Source organism: Anguilla anguilla, chromosome 18 (assembly GCF_013347855.1).
Source record: "Anguilla anguilla isolate fAngAng1 chromosome 18, fAngAng1.pri, whole genome shotgun sequence".
Taxonomy (NCBI): Eukaryota; Metazoa; Chordata; class Actinopteri; order Anguilliformes; family Anguillidae; genus Anguilla; species Anguilla anguilla.
This window is the reverse complement of record NC_049218.1, coordinates 13,697,926-13,719,902: the sequence shown is the minus strand read 5'-3', so window position 1 is coordinate 13,719,902 and position 21,977 is coordinate 13,697,926. Positions and strand designations below refer to the sequence as shown.

The 21,977-nt window shown below is 52.4% G+C and overlaps 1 protein-coding gene across 1 annotated transcript in view; it reads right to left on the bottom strand.

Annotated features, from left to right (window-relative positions):
* lrpprc (leucine-rich pentatricopeptide repeat containing) overlaps positions 1-21,977 on the bottom strand; it is a 47,711-nt gene that overhangs the window by 23,385 nt on the left and 2,349 nt on the right. The window contains exons 5-23 of the mRNA XM_035401040.1: positions 21,714-21,772; positions 21,067-21,153; positions 20,833-20,959; positions 20,398-20,542; positions 19,887-20,044; positions 19,608-19,713; positions 19,095-19,202; positions 14,690-14,808; positions 13,718-13,811; positions 12,950-13,019; positions 10,565-10,592; positions 8,706-8,763; positions 7,075-7,181; positions 6,678-6,755; positions 6,348-6,401; positions 6,000-6,113; positions 5,614-5,744; positions 5,075-5,160; positions 640-847 (exon numbers count right to left, since the gene is read on the bottom strand). Coding sequence (XP_035256931.1) covers positions 640-847; positions 5,075-5,160; positions 5,614-5,744; positions 6,000-6,113; positions 6,348-6,401; positions 6,678-6,755; positions 7,075-7,181; positions 8,706-8,763; positions 10,565-10,592; positions 12,950-13,019; positions 13,718-13,811; positions 14,690-14,808; positions 19,095-19,202; positions 19,608-19,713; positions 19,887-20,044; positions 20,398-20,542; positions 20,833-20,959; positions 21,067-21,153; positions 21,714-21,772 — 1,937 coding nt within the window. The remainder of the gene's footprint in view (positions 1-639; positions 848-5,074; positions 5,161-5,613; positions 5,745-5,999; positions 6,114-6,347; positions 6,402-6,677; positions 6,756-7,074; positions 7,182-8,705; positions 8,764-10,564; positions 10,593-12,949; positions 13,020-13,717; positions 13,812-14,689; positions 14,809-19,094; positions 19,203-19,607; positions 19,714-19,886; positions 20,045-20,397; positions 20,543-20,832; positions 20,960-21,066; positions 21,154-21,713; positions 21,773-21,977) is intronic.

The window sequence follows — 21,977 nt, the reverse complement described above, 5'->3', positions numbered from 1 at the left end:
ACTGAGCCCCCTGGGGGGGGGGGGTGACCATGCACACAAGACCCCCACGTGCAGAGGTGTGCCTGCTGCGCCTCTCTCCCAGAGCAGAGCATGCTGGGAGATTGGGGCCAGGCACTCCTGCCTCTAATAACTCACCGCGTGTCCGTGGTGAATCCGGCAATTAGCGCTCCGTGCATAATTAACATGCAAATGAGATGATCTACTTAAAAGCCGTTCTCACAAATAGACCTGAAATGGGGATTGGGGGGGGGCGAGAGAGGGGGGCGAGGGTCCAGCTTTTGAGAGGCGACGTTTTTGTCGGATTTGCATATTGTGTTTTAAAGCGAGCGGGCAACGATAGCTATCTCTGAATTAAAGACAGAAAATGACTGGCAGTAATTAAAGTGGGGGGGGGGGACTCCAGTGAGGGAGGCGGGGTCAGGGGTCATTCGAGGCAATCGCACCACCTGTCTGACCCTCCAACGCCCCGCCCACCTGACACATCTCATCTACGGCTGAGACGGACTTCCCACCCAATCAACAGCTACACAACCACCGAGGGAGGAAGCTGCTTCTGGAGACAAACAAAACAAACACACTTAACTGAGAAACCCCAGACCCTGAGAACAGGAGGCGGAGCAGGGGAGAGCGGGCACTCACTTCTCCAGGTGAATGGTGACGAGGGGGGAGCACAGGCTGGTGGAGGGCTTGGCCAGGCCCAGGGAGAAGATGGCCTCCTGGAGGCGCTGCACGGCCACCTCGTCCCCCCGCAGGGCCGCCCCGTTCAGCAGGTGGAAGAACATCACCATGTTACCGTCGTTCAGCTTCACCTCCTTCTCCTTCATCTCCTTCAGAATGTCGATGCCCTCTGCAGGAGACAGACGGACGGACGGACAGACACGGGCGAACAATCGGTGAACCAGACTTCTGAAGCCCATCCCTGCTGAAGGATGCTCAATTGCTATTACCTCTGTGGTTATTCTATGTGGAAATTTCCAGAAGTTCTAGTTCTCATCCATTTGGTAGTTCATTACATGGTCTGACCTTTGACCAGACAGGGATCTGATTGGACACTTTACAGTGACTAACACATCCCTTAATACCTCCTCAGACAGGAAGACGGATACGTAGAGAGATGGTGAGAGAGAGCGAGAGAGTTAGAGGAAGACAAAAAGAGAGGGAGAAAGTTGGGGACAGAGTGAGAGGAACACAGAAACAGAAAGAGAGAGAGAGAGATGGAGGAGAGAGTGAGGGGAGAGAGATGGAGAGAGTGAGAGCAAGATGGAAAGAGAGAGAGGGAGAGAGATGGGGGGAGGTGATAAAAGGGTCCTTAGATAATTTCATGTGGGGAAAACAAACCGCTATTAAAACAGCATTTTACACCCAGCAGGAATGCAGATTCTGCCGTATAATGCCAATTTTGAGTTAATTACTACTTGCATTTCTAAACGAGACTACAATTACCGGGATCCCACAATAGCGCGGGGTTTTATCACTGCTCCGCAACCGGCGCCGCAAATTATAGGTGTGCGCCGGGGGCCGGGCGCTCCCCGCCGGCCCCGGGCCCCTGGGCCGAGGCGGACGGGGGCCATCGTAATGGAGGCTTTTATCAGAACCGGCCCCTGACTCCACATCCCAGCTGCCTGGAGCCCAGCGCCGCTCCCCCCCGCCCAGCCCCCTCCCCCAGCCCCCAGCAGCTGCTCTGTCACAGGGCCAGATGATTAAGATGTGTTTACATTGTGTTTAGAGGCTCTCTAATAGCGTGATACTGATAGGGTCTGTTTGTACCGCCGATACTAATTATCTCAGGGCCCGTCGCAAAGAGAATGGCCTGGCCCCGCCCCCTCTCCCGCCTGCACAAAAAAAACCCGCTCCGGCCCCGGGTTCCAACAGGCACGTCTGTGCGTAATTGTTTGTGTTTGTGTGTGTGTGTTCGTGCATGTTTTTTGTGTGTGTGTGTGTTTTTGTGTGTGTGTGTGTTCTAGTGTATGTGTTTGTGCATGTTCGTGTGTTTGTGTGTCCATGTGTGTGTTTTAGTGTATGTGTTTTTGTGTGTGTGTGTGCTTGTGTGTGTGTGTTTGTGTGTTCGTGTGTGTGTGTGTGTGTGTGTGTGTGTGTGTGTGTGTGTGTGTTTGGGCGACATGAGTGTTGGAGGGGAGGAGCATGGCCTGCAGTCATCTCCCCTCCAGCGCAGCGACGTGGTTTAGCCTCCTGCAGAACGTCTCCATCTCTCTCTCCATTTCACGCTGCTTTACTGGCATGACATTCACCATGTTGCCAAAGCAAATGTTACAAAGAGCATCAACAATAACAAAAAAAATAAATCTATAACCTGTTAGCTAATATACACAGATTATCTCTCTGTGTCAGAGCAGTGGAGACAGCAGAGCCCGTTCAGCACCTCCCTCTCTCTCCCTCTCTCTCCCTCTCTCTCTCTCTCTCTCTCTCTCTCTCTCTCTCTCTCTCTCTCTCTGCTCGAGTCTGAGGCGTTTGGCCCCGGTGAGAGAGCTGAAGCGTGCCAGCGCTGGAGAGGACTGCTGTGCCGGTGGGGACGCTGGCCACTCCACACGGGGCCTCACCGTCCAAAAACCCTGCCCCTCTCTCCCTCCAGGCCCGTACTTCTGCCTCTCTCTCTCTCTCCCTCACTCTCTCTCTCTCTCTCCTTTCCCGTACTTCTGCCTCTCTCTCTCTCCCTCACTCTCTCTCTCTCTCTCTCAGTCTGTCTGTCGTTCCCTCGCTCAGCCCTAAACGCTCCCTATCTGCACCCATTCTCTCTCTCTCCCTCGCTCGCTGTTGACATGCAAATGAGGCGCTGCCGCCGCAGTCAGAGCTGTAATGGGGCTAAAGCTGGATCTGGGGGGGGGTGGGGGGGGCGCCCTGCCATCTGGGTCACGCTGCGTTTTTCAAGGGCCTGCTTTTGTTTTGCGCTGGGCCGTTTTTGTGCAGTTTAACTCTCTCAACGGGACGCCCGGACTGCTCCAGACCGGGGATCTAAACGCCAGCCTTTATCTTATCTGCTTTTTTTTTTGGGCTCCCTCTTCCTCCAAAACGGCAAAGCCCAACCAACGCTTTCCAGCACGGAGAGGAGAGAGGGATGAGAAAAGGGAGAGCTGAGAGAAGAAAGGAGGAAAGGGAGTTGAAGGTGTGGAAGGAAGGATGGTGTTCCATAGGAGGGAGGAGTTTAGAGCTCCAGCCATAGCCTCCAGGCCAGGCGTGAAGCCTGCTCACCAGGCCCACGGGACGCCCAGGGGGCAGTGTGCCACCGAGGGCTGGACCGAGTCAACTGCCCCCAAACAAACCCGTCCCATCGCAGGCCTCCGGGGCCCATACCGAGCCTGCGTGCTGACCTGCCCTAAACTCAGAATGGGGCTCGGTGGTACCCTGCAAGTTCTCGCTCCCTCTCTCCCCGAACCTCACATTGCACCCAAGCCACACGCCCGACCCCACCGCCAGCCAACGTCCACTGAACACCTAAACGCAGATGTCAAACGCCAGCATGTCACACGGTCATCACAGCCCGCACGTCTGTGCCCTGCCGAGCTGGGCCCCGAATCGGGCCGTGTTCAGAGGGCCGGGGGTGAGCGGGCCCCAAACATCCGCACGGCCAGAAGCCACGCAACGCTCACTGCGAGCGGCGGTCCAAGTAAACAAATAACACACAGGCCATTTCCCGCCATTTCAAATTCCACCCACCCCACCCCCCGCCCCCCCCCACTTAAGCGGGTCCCAGGGCCCTGTTTATAGGCTTGATGTAGGACCTGCACACTTCTTCACAGCGGTAAAATAAGAAGAAAAAAAAAGAATGAAGGGAGGAATGGGTGGGGGGGGGGGGGAGAGAAAAACAACAAAGCCATTAGCTAGGAGCCGCTGAGCGGCCGTGCCACAAGTCATGATCTTCAAGCCGGACGGGCGGGCTGGTCGCTGGTCGCCGGGCGACGCAGGAGCAGCGGGCTGTGCTAATGCGGATGACAAGCCTGCCCAGTCAGCCGGGCTAATGGCAGCCGCGCCGCACACCGCCGCTCGGCCTCCATTCACATGCTAATTCCCGCGCCCAGCGCTCCGCCACTTTCCCGGACATGATATACCATTAGCATCAGGACGGATTTCTGTAATTCCGTCAGAGTGCGCCAGAGTCCTGTAATTTCAGCGCGCTAGCGGCGGGCGCTAGCCGCAGCCGCCGCCGCCGCAGAGACAGCCCGCGTCCGGGAGAGAGGGAGGGAGGGAGGGAGGGAGGGAGAAGAAAGGGGGCGACGAGAAGCGCATCTCGCAAGCCGGACAAGCGCGTTAACACTGTCACCGAGAGTGAAAAACAAAGGAAGCGTTTTTTTTTTTCCTAATGGCGTTCGGTCTTGTGTGGCTGCAGAGGCGCGCTGGGGAATCCAGATAACCTGTCCTTAATGACGCCCCCCCGCCAGGCCCGTCCCATGTCCTCCAGACACGCAGAGGAATGCGCCGCTCTGAGCGCAGCACCCACAATGCACTGCTTCTGCACTCCCACGCTGGAATGTGACCCTGACACTGTGATGGCACGCAGTCTAAACATACAGCCGCAGCCTCTGAAGGAACACGATTAAAACCCCAAGAGAAGTTTACTTCCCACATGGATATAACCTGGAAAGCTAGTACTGTCAAGACATCCAAAGGTCAAATATGTTCTCATACTTAATTCTTTGAAGAGTAGGTTTTTGTTGGAATGTTTTTTTCGAGTTCCGAGTTAGTGTTCTGGAACTCCATTGTTTCCAGTTATCAGAGTGTTACATCAGCATTAGAATTTTCAGTTCACATATTTATGATTATACTTCATACCTTAAAAGGTTAAAATATTGGTGAAATTATACTGCTTTGAGAAGGACTGGGGGGAGGGGGGGTGGGGACCAGGGTTGTTGCCCTTTGACCCTTGACCCTGCCCTGCAGTGCACTTCACGCTTGACACTGCTGACAGTGGCCTGACAGCCCGTCTCCCCAGCACACAGACACAGGAAACCGCACCCTGGGCCCAGCGAGCATGCTCCGCTGTTTACCGCCGTGCGCCGCGCACTGGAGCAGGCCTCCTCTGCCCCACTGCCCCCTGGGATAGGTCACCCCACCCACTCACCCTCCAGCTTGCCGTGCTTGGACAGAACCTTGACCAGCGCCTGGTACTTGCTGGTATCCAGGGCCACGGACGAGTCCTTCCGGCTCCTGGAAGATGGACAGAAAGAGGGGAAAAAAATAGGTATTTATGAGTGTGAGAGTGTGTGAGCGTGAGCGTGCGAACATATGTGTGTATGTGAGTGTGTGTGCGCACATGTGTGCATGCGTGTGTGAGTGTGTGTGTGTGTATGTGAGTATCTCTGCATTAACAGGTGAGCAGCTTAGGAGCAAAGAGCACCTGTCCTCAGACTCTCCGCTGGCCCCGCCCCCTCAGCCTCGCTCTGAGAATGAGTGACGGGGTGTGAGATGGGAGGTGAGCGCGGCGCATTGCGGTTGGCCGTACCGCGGCGGGGCTGAGCGGGGGAGAGCGGGGCAGGACCTGCATTAACGTCGCCCCTCATCCCGTCCCAGCCCCCCTCCGCCATTAAACATTAACTGCCCCCCCCCCCCCCCCATTTCAGACCGCGTCGCGTGGCCCTGCGTGCTGATGTCACCACTCACAGCTCTCTCTTCAGGTTGAGCGCCTCCTCCACGTTGTCGTGGCGACAGCACAGGTTGATGAGCACGGCGTAGCCCTCGACGGCCATGTCAGCCTCGTGCTCCATCTTCAGCTCCAGGGCTCGGCTCAGGTTCTGACAGGAAGTAGAGGAGGAGTGAGCACGCAGACTCCACCCCCGCCCCCACCCCAAAAGCACACCCCAGAACTGTACAAGCCCACCCAGTCCTCCCCATCGTACCCCACTACTGCCCCCACACTAGTCCTTACTCTACAGGAAGACACTCACGGCTCAGTGCACTGGGATTCAATGGAAAAGTGCAGAGAGAAACAGACTTGTGCTGATGGACAGGTGTGGGCGGGGCTAACGGAGGGAGGGGAGGGGCCGTACCTCCTCGGCACAGAGGGAAACGATCAGCTGCTTCAGGACGGGGCCCACAGACTCGCCCACCGCCTTCACTTCCTGCAGCTTCTTCTCCAAAAACGGCACCCTCTCACCCTGGATCTGAGAGCAGCACAGAGCAGTTACACACGCGCAGGCGCATACACGCACACATGCACACATGCGCACACACACGTAGACACACACACACGCGCAGGCGCATACACGCACACACGCGCACGCTCATACACACATAGACACACACACACACGCGCACGCACACACACATGTAATTTCTCACACTAAACACTTGTGGAAATATGAGCAGATACACACAGCTCTGAAAAGCACACTCACTCTTGGCATGTCTGAGCCCAGCACTTCTTTGTTATCGACCAAGGCGATCACGTCCTGCAAGGAAACAACAGAATAATGAGAAACGCTAAAACAGAGAGATAACACACCCATCCCCCAGAACCCCACGCGCGCACACACACCACAGGCGACCACACACACACACCTGCACGTGTGTGTGTGTGTGTGTGTGTGTGTGTGTGTGTGTGATTGCATATGTGTTTAAGGGGGGTACACATATGCAATCATACATTCACACACACACACACACACACACACACACACACACACACACACACACACACACAGACACAGACACAGACACAGACTCACCTTAATCAGCTCTGGCACATGGGAGGATGTGAGCTGTGTGCGGATTCCTCTGTAGAAGCGGACTGGGATGGTGATGCCCTGTGGAGGGGAACATGGGAGATGAAGTTTCCCTGATCAACTAACACAGTAACCCTCCCCTTTCCCAATGAACTGTACGTAAAGAGAGTAAGCTGTGTAAGTTTCTTCGGATATGAGTGCATGGTATACACCGAAAATGTGAATGTGACAGGTTCCCTGACGGGACAAGTAAGTGTGTGTTTGTGTTTGTGTTTGTGAGCAGGTGTGCATGTTTGTGCGTGTGCGTGTGCGTGTGCGTGTGCGTGTGTGTGAGTGTGCGTGCGTGTTTGTGTTTGTGAGCAGGTGTGCGTGTTTGTGCGTGTGCGTGTGTGTGTTGTACCATGCTCTTCAGCTGGTGGAAGTACTGCCTCAGCTTCTCCTCTTGGGCCTGAATCTCTGACACACTCAGCGCCTCAACGAGGTTATAGAGGAAGAAGGACACGTTCTCTGCAGGAAGAGGAGGGGTGTTACAATCTCACAGCTACACTTACACATCAAATGACACACTAACAGCTAAACGTATCCATCAAACAACACACACTTAAAGTAAACCTAGTATATATCAAACACCACACCCACACAAGTAAACTTTTATCACACAATACCATATATACATATCCATTCTCTCACATACAAACACACTCCACTGTGGAGAGACAAAGAAAGAGACACACCAAGACACAGACAGACACACAAACACTCTCGCACACATACAATACACACACACATTATTCTCAGCGTCAGCTCACAGTTAGAACACAAGATTGGGCATTGGATCAGGGTGATGGCATGGGCGTGTGAGTGTGTATGTGTGTGTGTGTGTGTGTGTGGGTGGGTGGGTGGGTGCAGTGTGTGTGTGTGTGTGTGTGTGTGTGTGTGCAGTGTGTGTGTGTGGGTGGGTGGGTGTGTGGGTGCAGTGTGTGTGTGTGTGTGTGTGTGTGTGTGTGTGTGGGTGGGTGGGTGGGTGCAGTGTGTGTGTGTGTGTGTGTGTGTGTGTGTGTGCAGTGTGTGTGTGTGTGTGTGTGTGTGTGTGTGTGTGTGGGTGGGTGCAGTGTGTGTGTGTGTGTGTGTGTGTGTGTGTGTGCAGTGTGTGTGTGTGTGTGTGTGGGTGGGTGGGTGCAGTGTGTGCGTGCGTGCGTGTGCGTGTGTGTGTGCAGTGTGTGAGTGTGTGTGTGTGCGTGTGCGTGTGCGCGCAGTGTGTGAGTGTGTGTGCAGTGTGTGTGTGTGTGTGTGCGTGTGCGCGCAGTGTGTGAGTGTGTGTGCAGTGTGTGTGTGTGTGTGTGTGCAGTGTGTGTGTGTGTGTGTGTGCGTGTGCGTGCAGTGTGTGAGTGTGTGTGTGCAGTGTGTGTGTGTGTGTGTGTGTGCGTGTGCGTGTGCGTGCAGTGTGTGAGTGTGTGTGCAGTGTGTGCAGTGTGTGAGTGTGCGTGCTGCTGACAGAAGCTGGCTCCACGCTGAGTGAAGGGAGCAGTAATCTGTCCCAGGACAGGCTGACAGCTCAGCGCACGTGTGCGGCCCGCGGCGGGAAACAGGATGTGACACGGAGACCGTCTCCGTCTCCCCCCACCCGCCAAAACACCGGCGTGGAGAGAGCGGGGGGGATTGGGGGGGGGGGGGGACACGGTCACGGTGCTCACAGATACACTGCGTGTTCAGCACAAACGCGACCCGCTCCAACGCACCAACCAGTGTCACTTTCCCTCAGCAGCGTGGGTGACATGAGCCCAGAGCCGCCAACTCCCCTACCGGCTCCCACCGTCCAGTGAGCACACCGGACAGGTCAGGGGGGAACGGGGACGACGGGCTGAGACACACACACGCACTCACACACTCAGGAGTAAGTAGACACACACACACAAAGTCAGGAGGATGCGAACATGCATACATGCACACACACCCACACACTTTTACGACAACAAAAGGAGAACCGGGAAAAGACTGAGACAGAGGACTTCCTATGAAAGGCCACAGTACCGGCTGGGTTGCTGGACTCCCGGCAGTACCGCGGGTCTCGGAACAGCAGCTCTGTAATCTGCAACAAGAACAGCAAGTTATGACTCCCCTGCACACGCGCACACACACACACACACACACACACGCACACACACACACACACGCACGCACGCACGCACGCGCACTGGCATAAAGCACATCCTTCAGACCCTCCGTCAGGTCTTTAAAGGCCTAAACGCGTCGCTACAGTTCAGCACACTCAACAGTCAGCATGGTGGGGGGTGGGGGCATGTCTGCGTTCCTTCATTCCTCACTTCACACTCTCCAGCTGATTACTGGGTCCCGTGCCCTTCTTTTCCCCCACTGCCTGCCGCCATTCCGGCTCTATGTCAGTGCATCCACAGGAACACAGAATGAACTGTGTCCATGAGGAAATGCGCAGTGCGGACGCACACACAGGAAAGTGACAGAACCACACAAACAGGAGAGCGACAGAACCACACACACAGGAGAGAGACAGAACCACACAAACAGGAGAGCGACAGAACCACACACACAGGAGAGAGACAGAACCACACACACAGGAGAGCGACAGAACCACACACACAGGAGAGAGACAGAACCACACAAACAGGAGAGCGACAGAACCACACACACAGGAGAGAGACAGAACCACACAAACAGGAGAGCGACAGAACCACACACACAGGAGAGAGACAGAACCACACACACAGGAGAGCGACAGAACCACACACACAGGAGAGCGACAGAACCACACACACAGGAGAGAGACAGAACCACACACACAGGAGAGCGACAGAACCACACACACAGGAGAGCGACAGAACCACACACACAGGAGAGCGACAGAACCACACACACAGGAGAGCGACAGAACCACACACACAGGAGAGCGACCTAACCTGCCCCAACACAGCCCCCCCACCACCTCTCTCTTACACATACACACCACAACACAGCTGTAAAATGTTCCATTTGTTGTTATAAAATAATAATAAAGTAATAACAGTGTATAATTTAATGCACCGTGATCGTAGAACTAGAGAACACATTTAATAGATGTTTGTTCTCAACCACAATCTGGAAAAAAATAAATAAATAAAAAATTAAAACTCTGGCTGGAGAATTTTTAAGCGCAAGAGTAAATGAAATGTGCAAATAGTGAACACTGAATGGAGGGCCCCATTACGAAAGGGATTCTGTTCCAGCAGGCCTGTCAGTTTCGGTTCACTCTCCTTGTTCACACAGAGTGGCCCCAGGACGCCGGCGTGAAAGAGAGGGCCAATCTGAGCGTGTTTGTGCGTAATCGCGGGCCGTGACTGGACCCGTTCCATCAGCAGGGCACGGAACGCCGCCGCCGCCACCGCCACCGTCGCCAGGGTTACAGGAAACGCGCGGTCACATGCCTCCCTGACTTACTGTTCAGGTGATTTTACATTAATGCAGATCTGCACTGTCTCTGATCCTCAGTCAGGTGGAAGTTTCCAGAAAGGAGGTGCCTACATTTTCACTGTGCGGTGATGCCAGTGCGATTGTTCCTGTCATCAGTCTAGCAGATATAACAGGGGCCCCTTTATATCAATTAACTGGACCTGACCACATAAGAAAAAGTATTATATATGTATATATTCACATTGTAAATGACACAGTCCAATGAAAATCATGACTGCATCATAAAAGGTTATTAAACTCAGAGTATTACATTCTCCAGAAATTTAAGAACCCTTGCGTTAGTCTCAAAAACTCTCCAGTGTTAATAGATGGATTCTAAGGTGTCCCCAAATAGAGATTTGCTCATCCCCTCCAGCTTCATCTGAACACCACCCATGAGCATTCACCCCCCGCCGATGTCCACTCACCTTGGCCATGTTGTCCACGTCTTTGGACCTGCAGGGGGCAGCAGAGCACAAGGAATGAGCAGTCTGACGCATACAGCGCAGAAAGGCAGAGTGTGCTGACAGTGAGCCAATCAGCACGCAGAATCCGCCGCCACCATCACCATTCCTCATGAAGCACACAGCACATTTCTGCGTCAATTCACTTTAAATGTCACAGTAAAGTAACATGCATATGACCACATTATTGAGATGTATGCTATATTTGTATGATATACAGCGACATATCTGGCTAGTGGATGCCGTACGTATGCCTCATCTCTTTAATCCTACTGCAGTGCGTTTTGCCTTTAACTGCAAGGAACCAATCAAAGGTTTCTGTTCCTGGAACAGAAATTTTGTTTTCACCGATCCATCAGCGGCCAATTCAAACTGAGAGGAGAAGGCACAGCGGACGTTAATTTGTCAGTCAGAGTTAAGGAGAGTCCAAAGTAGCAGGATTGAATACCTGCCACAAATCCACCCACATCAATTACAGAATCGCAGAGCCACAGGTGCAAGCTTAAAAATGGAGGGGGGGGAATCTGTGTTAACAAATGATACCCTGTCAACCTTTTTGCTACACAAATTGCACCAGAGAAAGATGAACATAAATAAACTGAAAAATGCAGATGAAAAAAAAAATTTCTAATAGTTGCCGATGTCTCTGTCGCTCTCCATTTCCCACACACACACACACACACACACACACACACACACACACACACACACACAAACACACACAAACACACACAGCTTGTCTGCTGCCAAATTTTCCCTACAACATTTTTATTTTTCGCCCTTGTCAGCTTGTCAGAGTGGGGAGGGGGGGCGCACGCACACACAAAAAAAAAAAAAAAAAAAAAAATGGATTTAAGGATGAAATTATCCCCTGACCTTGCGCCTGACAGGAGCGGGTCATTGAGAGAAGTGACACGACGCCGACGCCGCAGCCGCCCAAGTGACAACCCCAATTACAGCCCTGACAGCCGGCGCCTGAGTCAACAGCCCTCTGCGTATGTTTAAGGCAAAGCGCTCTCCGGTCTGATTAGGAGGGGATCGACCGGGCCGGGGGTGAAGAGGCACTTCATTAGAGCCATCGGGGCTGTGATTTAAATCACACCCACTTACAGACATCACCGCCACCGTACTCTTTATCCCCGCCGCCATCATCATCGTCGCCTCGGTCATCATCTTCCTCTTCCCCAGAGATCAGGTTACATCACACGAGGGGCTCACTGCTAAACGCGGGTCGTTGGAATACTTGTGGTTCGTACCACGCAAAAAAACCAGATCAAACTAGCACTACAGCAAATAGGATGTCCTATAATTTGGTAGTAAAAACAAAACATCTAAATATTTCTGCAAAATAAATAAATAATATCCATATGAAGTTGAATTCATCCATTTCTCACACGCCACCAAAGATTAAACTTCCCACAATGCATTTGATGGGGCCCAGGTGCTCGTGGTAAACAATGCCAAGTGCCTGGGTCCAAGCTTAGAGCTTCCTTAAGGGGGGCAGGGGCGGTAATATGTCCACCCACCACCGGGGGCAGACTGGAGTACAGGGGCAGGCTGCAGGCAGGTCTGCATGGAGCGACTCCATTAGCATCTCTACCCCTCGGCTCCAGGGAGAATGCTACTGGCGCTACATGGTGTGAATATGCATGAGGTAGAGCAGGACTGTGAGACAAGCCCCAAACACACACACACAAGAGTGACACACACACACAAGTGACACACACACACACACACACACGTGCATACAGGCCCTCCTGACCTGACCAGCTAGGAACCATGAGGAAAACATCCCCTTTGAATATTCCACCCCAAGATCACTAATGACTGCTGACAACCAGGATCTGTATGCTTGAATATGATAAACAAGAAGAGAAAAAAAAAACTGGGAAAAAGGGATAAATTCATAAATATTGCTCATAAATATTCACAGTGGACAGCCTGAGAACCCAGCATAAATTAAGGAATAATTCAATCGCATGATATTATTATCATTCCCGCCTGAAAGTGCTGGGAACATATGCTGGGGAAAGCAGGGAACAGCCAGTCCAATATTCAATCTCAGGGCCATATTTGCATATCAAATTAATAAACATGCACATGCCTGCCAGCTAGTGCTTAAGGGCTTCCCAGCACACCATACACACGCCACACACACACACACACACACGTGCACACATACACACGCCACACACACACACGCACACACACGTGCACACACACACACGCACACAAAATAAACAAACAGTACAGAAGTGCACTGAGAAGCAGGCCGGCGCTTCTGTGAGCCTGAATGCACTCATTGATCCAGACGTGCTGGATGTGGCAGACGGCTGAGGAGGGACTCACGCTCTGAATGCCAGAATCAGGCTCCCTCGGAAGGCAATCAAATCAATGGGCGGAACAGAAGGAGAGGACACTGCGGAGGAGAGGGAGAGGGAGAGAGAGAGAGAGAGAGAGAGAGAGAGAGGGAGAGAGAGAGAGAGAGAGAGTGTTCATGCATGCATCCCACACCCGGCTCGCCCCAGGTCTCAGGGCTGCGCAGAGACCATTTTAGCGTCAGGGGATCAAAGTGATAAAAGGGCACGTCACCCTGAATGGCACCCAGGTATTCTGCAGAACGTATTAAATAAATTAATGAAAATTTAAGACAGCAGCAATAATAACAATCTTTTTTTTTTTTTACTGAAACAAATGGTGACACCGGGCAAAAGGGGAAGGTGCTCAAGTAATAATAATAATTAGTAGCAGTGAAGGCATTAAAACTATCAATGAATGACACTGGACTGGACACGCTTTCGTATGCGAATGCCACAGGTGCATCATGGGAGACGTGGGACTCTTAGGCCCCAGCCAAAATGAGCTTTGAGAGAAAACGATTCATTCACTTAGATGTTAATCTATTGAGTGATTTAGCAGAGGAAAACCAGAGAAACCAGAATTCCTCCTACGCATACCCATAATCCCCTGCATCGGTCAGCTGACCAACACATCCCTGGAGGAACAGGAAATATGAGCGGACCCAAGCTAGGCTGTCCTGTTAAAAGAGCCTGGGGGTATGTTACAGCACAGGGGGTGCGTCACAGTACAGGGGGCGTTCCTAATTTGACGACTCACACAGGGCGTGCACCTCCGCCAGGTTCCCTTTCACAGCCTCAGCACGCAGCTGCGCTGCGATGAAGCTCTCTGTGTCCACAGCGCAGCCAGCTTCCTACAGAGGACACAGCATTTACACAGCATTTACACAGCTTCCTACAGAGGACACAGCATTTACACACCATTTACACAGCTTCCTACAGAGGACACAGCATTTACACAGCATTTACACAGCTTCCTACAGAGGACACAGCATTTACAAAGCATTTACACACCATTTACACAGCTTCCTACAGAGGACACAGCATTTACACAGCTTCCTACAGAGGACACAGCATTTACACAGCATTTACACAGCTTCCTACAGAGGACACAGCATTTACACAGCATTTACACACCATTTACACAGCTTCCTACAGAGGACACAGCATTTACACAACATTTACACAGCATTTACACACCATTTACACAGCTTCCTACAGAGGACACAGCATTTACACACCATTTACACAGCATTTACACAGCATTTACACAGCTTCCTACAGAGGACACAGCATTTACACACCATTTACACAGCTTCCTACAGAGGACACAGCATTTACACAGCATTTACACAGCTTCCTACAGAGGACACAGCATTTACACAGCTCCCTACAGAGGACACACCATTTACACAGCATTTACACAGCTTCCTACAGAGGACACAGCATTTACACAGCTTCATACAGAGAACACAGCATTTACACAGCATTTACACAGCTTCCTACAGAGGACACAACACGCCGTTTACACACATTACAAATACACACTAAACAAAGACATAGAGTGATAAATATAAAACGCACCCAGGAATACACACACACACACACACACTCACACACGCATTCATACTCACACAGAGATAGTAACAAATACAAAACACAGGAACGAACACAAGCGCACATGCACGCCTAGACAAAACACAACACCACCCAACACAACACACAGGTGTACCTTGAGGGCGGAGCTGGCGCTGTCCAGGCTGCTGAAGCAGGGCAGGAAGTAGGTGTAGTAGGTGTCTAAATCAGCCAGCACGTCCAAGTCCTGCATGTTCTTCAGGACCTCCACAGCCCCTGTGCAAGAGCAGAGACACAGAAATCAAAACCACACCCACACCTCAGCCGCCACACCGTTCTGACCACCACCTACCCATCCTGCTTCACCTCTCCACCTGTGTATTCATCTAGTGTCCCATCCCTCCATCCTACCTCTCCCTGATCTCCCGATCGCTCTATTCCTCCACAACCCCGCCCTCCGTCTCTGTCATCCTCAACCTGACCTCTCCATCTCTCTGCTCTTCTACCTGCCCTGCTGAGGGTCACACGGCGGTCAGTGAGCCCATGTGACCCCTAAACCCCTCCCCCTTCCCCAGAGGACAGCGTGTGCACCGTTCGAAACGCTCAGCCGCACGCCCTCGACTCATCCATGATGAAATCGTGAGAAGCAGATGTCTTCTCACAGACTGTGTGTAATCCGAGCCTGGAGGTGCGTGCGGCTGTTAAGTGTTAGAGTGGGGGGGGGGGGGGGGGGGTTTGGGGAGGTGTGCCCCCTGGACAGCCCTTCACCTCCGTGCCCCAGGGCTCCATACCCACCCACCCTCTGCCCTGGCACCCACACCGCCCTGGGGACCCCTCTGGGGGGGCGCGTGCCGGGCGCGTGCGGAACGGGACACGTTCGCTGGGCGGCACAAGAGTCACGGCACGTGCGTGCAGCGCCCGTCCCCCACCGCCAAACGCGCCGGAGACGGTCCCCGAGCGGCGCGCGCGCGGGATGCACTTCCTGTGCGCCGGGAGCGGCCCGGGGCCCCCGAACGGCGGTACTTCAGGGACCCTCTGAAAGGCTCACCTGGCTAAATCACCCCGCCTGAATAAAAGATGAGGCCGCTTTTATCTGCCGCTGAAGCCGCCGCGCGGAGCGGCCGTCAGGTGGAGAGCGAGAGCATTAGGCAGGCGGAGAGCGTGCTCAGGAGCACTGGGAGGACCGATCTGCCGCCCCCATCCACCCCCGTTCCCCCTCTCCATCTCTCTTTCAATGGCCACCGGTACCCATTCACCCTCCCCTCACACCTCAATAAACCCGCTGCTCTCAAGAAAAGTAAACCGGCCATCAAGGGCTTTCTCCTCAATGGAGCCCATCGGTTTATTCTGGTTTTTTTTCCCTCTTTATTTGTGAAAGAAGAGCACCTGCTTTCCTGTTAAATAATCCATTATCCATTTCCCATCCCGGTGCACCCAGACGGATATAGAACATGTCAATGGACGTGTCAATGGACCGCCAGGCCCGCACAAACACGGGGTCACGTGCGAGGGCCTGCTTCGCCAGTCAGCACTGCTGGGCCGTCCGCGCGGGCGCGAGCCTCGTTACCGGGCAAGGCTGAAGACCGGTTTCGTTTATAGGCTGCGCGCTTCTCGGGAAGTCTCGCTAACATACAAATGGATTTTGTTCCTGTTGTCAGAAGTGAATGCACAGACCTATCCCTGTGTCCATTTTGCCTGAAATTTACCTTCCAGGCAAAGTTGCCTGGCAAACGCACTTTCACCACAAACGTAGAAATGCTCGTAGGAAGTCTTTCAGTTGTTGCTGAAATCATGCATCCGCGCTTTTAGCCGTGCACATGAAACAATGCGATCTCAGCTGGGTGGACAGGAGCAGTCACTGCTCACAGACCCCTCACTGTACCCAGTGCTTCCCACAGCCCTGATGGGTATTTTACAGCCAAAAGCAGCTGCAGTAGCCAGTTACAGGTGAGGTCACGCACAGCCGCACGGGTTCAGGAAGCCAGCTCTACCAGCACCTGTACCTGTACCTGTACCAGAACCCAGCCCTCACCACCGTGTCCAGAGGCTCTCATCCGGGAGGGAGAGTCAGGGGAGAGAACAGAGGAACAGGGGAAGGAGGGAGAGGAGGAGAGAAGAAAGAAGAACATGGGGAAAGGACGAAAGAGCGATTTCATTCTAGATGGTTCCATCTCTCTCTCTCTCTCTCTGACAGGAGTTATACATGTAATCACTCACTGCTAAGAATGACTGGGGATATGGATTTAATAACTCACTGCTGATGAGAATGGCTAAAGTTATTGGGGGGGGGGGGGGGGGTCTTTCTCAGGAAGTTCCACTTATCCACTGCACCACACCTCAGCATAAAAACCTCTTCCCAGTGAGGAAGAGGAAGGGCCCCGCGAAGCCGCGTTCGCCGCGTGTCACAACCAATCAGGGCAGCTCGACGCCCGACGGATGACGACAACTCCGCCGCGCTCCAGGCTGCAGCGGCAAAGCGGCATATGCTCCCCCCCCCCGCATCAGGATGCAAAGTTTCCCAAACCCCCCCCTCACCCCGCCCATCTGCCTGCCAGGGCCACCTGTGGAAAAATGACACAGCGCTGAATATTGCATGCGGCGCACGGCGGAGCGAGTAATCTAAAGTGACCTCCCCCAGAGCGCTCGCATTTACATGAAATCAAGTCACTCCCCATTTGTCACATCACCTTCACCGGCCTGCCCCGGAACACCATTACCCCCCCCCCCCCCCCACACAACCTCCGCTAGCCAGCGTGCCCCCCACCTACGGAAGGAGCGCCTGCATTTTTTATAAGTGCTTATATCTGAGGACGGGCAAGGGAAACAAACGTAGGAGCGAGGGAAGTTTTTATTTTGGCGAGCGGCGAGTTGTCGCGCGGGTAAAAGGAACGTGTTCGGACCGGCTGGTTCCGGCCTAACCTGGCGGTCACGGTCCCCCCCCCCGCCACGTCCCGCTATCGGGCCACAAAAAGCATATCCTCGTCAAAAATTCAAATCCAGCATCTCTGGCTCCAATGTGATTTTTTTTTTGGATAAATGTTTAATAAGTCCAGGTTATATTGATACTTATCCTCGTGACACCCGGGCTCGTGGTACACACATGCACTTACAGGCCTACGCACACAGAAAATGCCAAAAACACACACCCTACAATGCTTTCAGTCAGATACGTTCTGCATATCTGATGTTCAGTCATCCTAAATGCAACACAAGCAACAAAATGAATAAATAAAGCAGATTTTGCAGGGTCTTGGTACAGCTCAGAAGAGCCGGCCATCTTTTCTTATCGTTATGTCAATTCTACCCCTTCTTTACAGAAATAACCATACTTTTGCGTGATTAAATAAAAAGTTTTTTTTAATCGTCTATGAGGTCAGGGTCAGGTATCTGTCTTGTTTCATTCTCAGACTGAAATAAAAGTGAGAGATGTGATCTGAGTCCTGCATGCCCCTGCAGTGCCGAGCTCACACCCCGGTCTCCAGGGGCAACGCGGAGACGCAGACGTGGACAGGCTGGCCAGTGTACCGTGACGACCGATCGCCTTTTAGCCGGAGGGCCCCACCCCTCCTCCAACCGTCCCATCCCCTGGCCCCCACGGGGCCCGCGCCAGCCTCCCGCCTCAGGGCAGGTTGAAGGTGGTCAGCCCCCCCCGTGACCACGGCAACTGTGAAATACCCACCCACGCCTGGACAAACAAAACTAAATATCCATCTGTACTGGGACGCAGCGAAGCCAGCCAACTCCCATCTGCCCCGTTCTGCCCAAATACTGAGCAAATGCCACCAAAAGCGACCGTGGTTTTTACTAGGGGATTGTTTTTCTTGCCCCAATGGCCCCATTACTAAGTGGCCATTACTGCGGATGGGTTTCTCCTCTCCAATGAGATCTGTTCCGGAGATCCCCAGGGAAGAGGGGAGAGGGGCAAGATCACGTACCCTTTCATCCCAACTCTTAGCCCCCATCAGACCTCTGCCCCTCCATCAATATTTCACAAGGACAGATCCGTTAAAAGCCGCTTCACTGGAGAGAGGCCAAGCCCAGTGCTGTACGGACAGGACCCCTCTGTGTCATGCACTAATCACTCTCCTACTCTATCAAATCCAAATACAAACACACTACAGGCACAACCACACACAGCTATAGCATCACCCTAAGGTTTACATTAAATTCAAATCAACAGTTAAAATATATAACACAATGTCAAATTAATTAGATGTAGTCTCATTTTCTTATTGTAACTTTTAAAACATGCAAGTAATGATTACAGAGCCAGAAATAGTTTTACTATTTTGAAGGAGAGGCCTAAATGTTTCACAAATAAATATTTTTAAATTTTTTTCATTTCCTGAATTGAATTAATAGAAATTAAATTCAACACATTCATTGAAACATGTTAAAGAAAACAGTTTTATGATGATTTTTTCAAATAGCTGAATTTCTGTTAATTTTCTGAACTGACATGGAATCAGCCCCAGCTCTGGGGAAATGGCAGCTCTCTCCCACGGCCTTTAAGCCTGCATTACCAGTGCAGACCCGGACCTGGTCCCGGTCCTGTGACCCACCTTGCGTGTCCTTGTCCTTTTGGTACTGAGAGAGCAGGGGCCAGAAGTAATGCGGCCTGATGGGAAGACCTTCCTCCTTCATCACCTTCATCAGTTCCATCGCCATACCTGCAGGGGGCGCAGCAACACCATGGGAAACAAGCGCCTTCATACAGATTTTACTGCCCATTAAAACACACAGGGGTAAACTTTCCTCCAGCTGCCATGGTTACAATATAAACACAATCACACATAGATCAAAAAACAGGACATAAACACAAGCAACGAGTGCACAATATTCAACAGTCTCTTCATATCATCTTCATATCACTTAACCAGCGTGATGAACCAATTTTTCAGCTGATTACATCATAACAGCACATTACAGTTCTCAACCACAGAGCGCTTTCAGAGATCTCACATTGATATTTAACTTTTTTCACACACTAATCTAGATGGTCAGCTAGTTTAGAACTACAGTAGTCCTCCACACACACACACAGACACACACACACACACAGACACACACAGTACCTGCTTTCTTGGCCTCCAGAGCGCACTGCAGTGTGAACTGCAAGGCCCAGCAGTGCAGTTTGGCGTCTTGGAGCTCTCTGCAGTACTGTCGAATCTTTTCAATAGGCTGGAAGAAAGACGAGCACATCGCACGTGAACGCTGGCGCCTCTATGCGCTATAAAATGTTTCTGTTACTAATATAAAGCTGGTTGGCTTAACACAAGGCTCACTGTGTTAGCCTCGATGCCAGGGTGAGGCTGGCTGCCTGTGCGAGCCATGTGATTGGCTGGGGCGATTACCTTGTCTGTGTCGATGCAGTGGCGCAGGAAGAAGTTCCCCAGGCCGGGGGACTCCCTCTCCCTGTTCTCCACCGGCATGGTGGGGAAGGTCTTCAGGAAGGTGAAGGCTGTGTCCTCCAGTCCCTGGGTGATCAGCCTCAAGCACAGGTTCATGGCGTCTGCAGAAAGAGAGGGGGGGAGGACATTACAGAAAAGGCCAGCGGTGGTACCCATCTTAATTTAAGCATTCAGATCCTCTTACTCCCTCCAGCCTACCAGCGTGGCTCAGATCTGCCTCCATCGTTCCCCCCTAACCCCCACTGCAGCTTACACCCAGGGACCCCCCCCACCAGGCCGCTCCCCTCAGTCCCCAGTGCCTGTGTGTCCCTGCCCCCACCCCCCCAGGCCCTCCTGATGCACGCGTGTGTGTGTGTGTGTGTGTGTGTGTGTGTGTGTGTGTGTCTGTGTGTCTGTGTGTCTGTGTGTGTGTGTGTGTGTGTGCGTGTGTGTGTGTGTGTGTGTGCGCGTGTACCTGGCACATATCCACGCTCATGCCTCATGTGCCCCAGGATCTCAGGGACGTGCTGGGAGTGCCCCGCCTTGGCCAGGGTGAACACCATCTGCATGAAGTCCCTGTCCATCAGGCTGACATCGCCCTTCTCCATGGCCTCCAGGAGCTGCCGAAAAAAGGGTGAGGGGCACTGTAAAAACCCGCCCACTCTCTGAGCACTGCCCCTATCAAACCACAGTACAATTCCTGCAGATCACCGACTGACAATCTTTAAAGAAATCTCAATATTTTCAACAAAATTATTTCATATAATTATGTGCTTTGTCTAGAAACAGTAAACTGACAATCTTCTGGGGTCTGCAGGAGTCATGTCCCAGGTTTCATCCAGCACCCAATGAGTTAAGGCCAGAGTCCCGAATGCACAGGAGACCCGGGCGTGGTCCCCGCTGGGCTCACCTCTCTGATCTGGTCCATGTCTCCCTTCTCAGCGTAGGCGCTGAGCAGGGCCATGTAGCTGTCGGGCCCCGGCTCGATCCCGGCCCCTCTCATCACGGACAGGACGTTCTGCGCGCTCTGCATGTCCCTGCGTGCAGACACACATCAGCGGACAGCCCGTCTGCGCAGCCGCTGCGCAGCCGTGCGCCCCCGCCCATCGGCAAAGCTCCGCCCCCACACGGCGCAGTCACTCACCCCGCACGGGCGTGGCCGGTGATCAGGGAGTTGAAGACGGCCTCTGTGATCGGCAGGTCCTTGCTCTTCATGAACCCTAGGATCTTGCTGCAAGGAGAAAGGAGCCCCTTTGGTAAGCCAGTGCACCCCAACATGGCGATACAGACAACCCAATTACTAGTCAATGTGCAAGGTAGCCAATCACTACACGTCCTGAACTCACAATACAGACACTCTGAACTGCAACTGAAAAACCTACCAATGCACAGACACTGAAAACAGCCATTTTAAATCACAGAGCAGAGAGTCCATTTCTGCAGGGCCAGTGCCTGCTGGCTTTCAGTGTGTTTCAGCCCTAGAAATTCATTCAAGTTGTTTATTGGCTGAGAAATCCACACCCCTTGCTCTGAAGGCCGTAAATGGCTGCTGATTGAAAGGAAACCATTGAGGCTGCGACCCTCCAGAACTTGAGTTTGACACGCCCCACCGCCTCCCACTAAATATTTCTAAAAATTGCTAAGATGACTGTCAATTGCAAATGAATCCTAGAGCTACAGTTTAACCACTTATGCAAAAGCACAAAACCAGCGTGACGTCCAGACATTTACGCACTGAAGAACCAAAGCTGGAAAACTCTTGTACTTTAGACTCGTCTCAAGACATCTCACCTGGCACCTTCGATGTCTCCTTCCTGGCAGAATGCAGCAATCAGTCTCTGATACGTCACCTAATCAAAGAAGACAAAGACAGACCCACCAATTCTTTTAAAAAAATCATCAGCAGCATGTGTCTGTGTGTGAACATAGCTAATAAATTAGCTTCAATGGGATTTAATGGTAACGGCTGCCTTTAAATACTTGTGAAGATCCAATCGGAATGAGAGAGAAATAACAAGGCAGCTATCATTGCAGCATAGTCAGTCAATACCATAA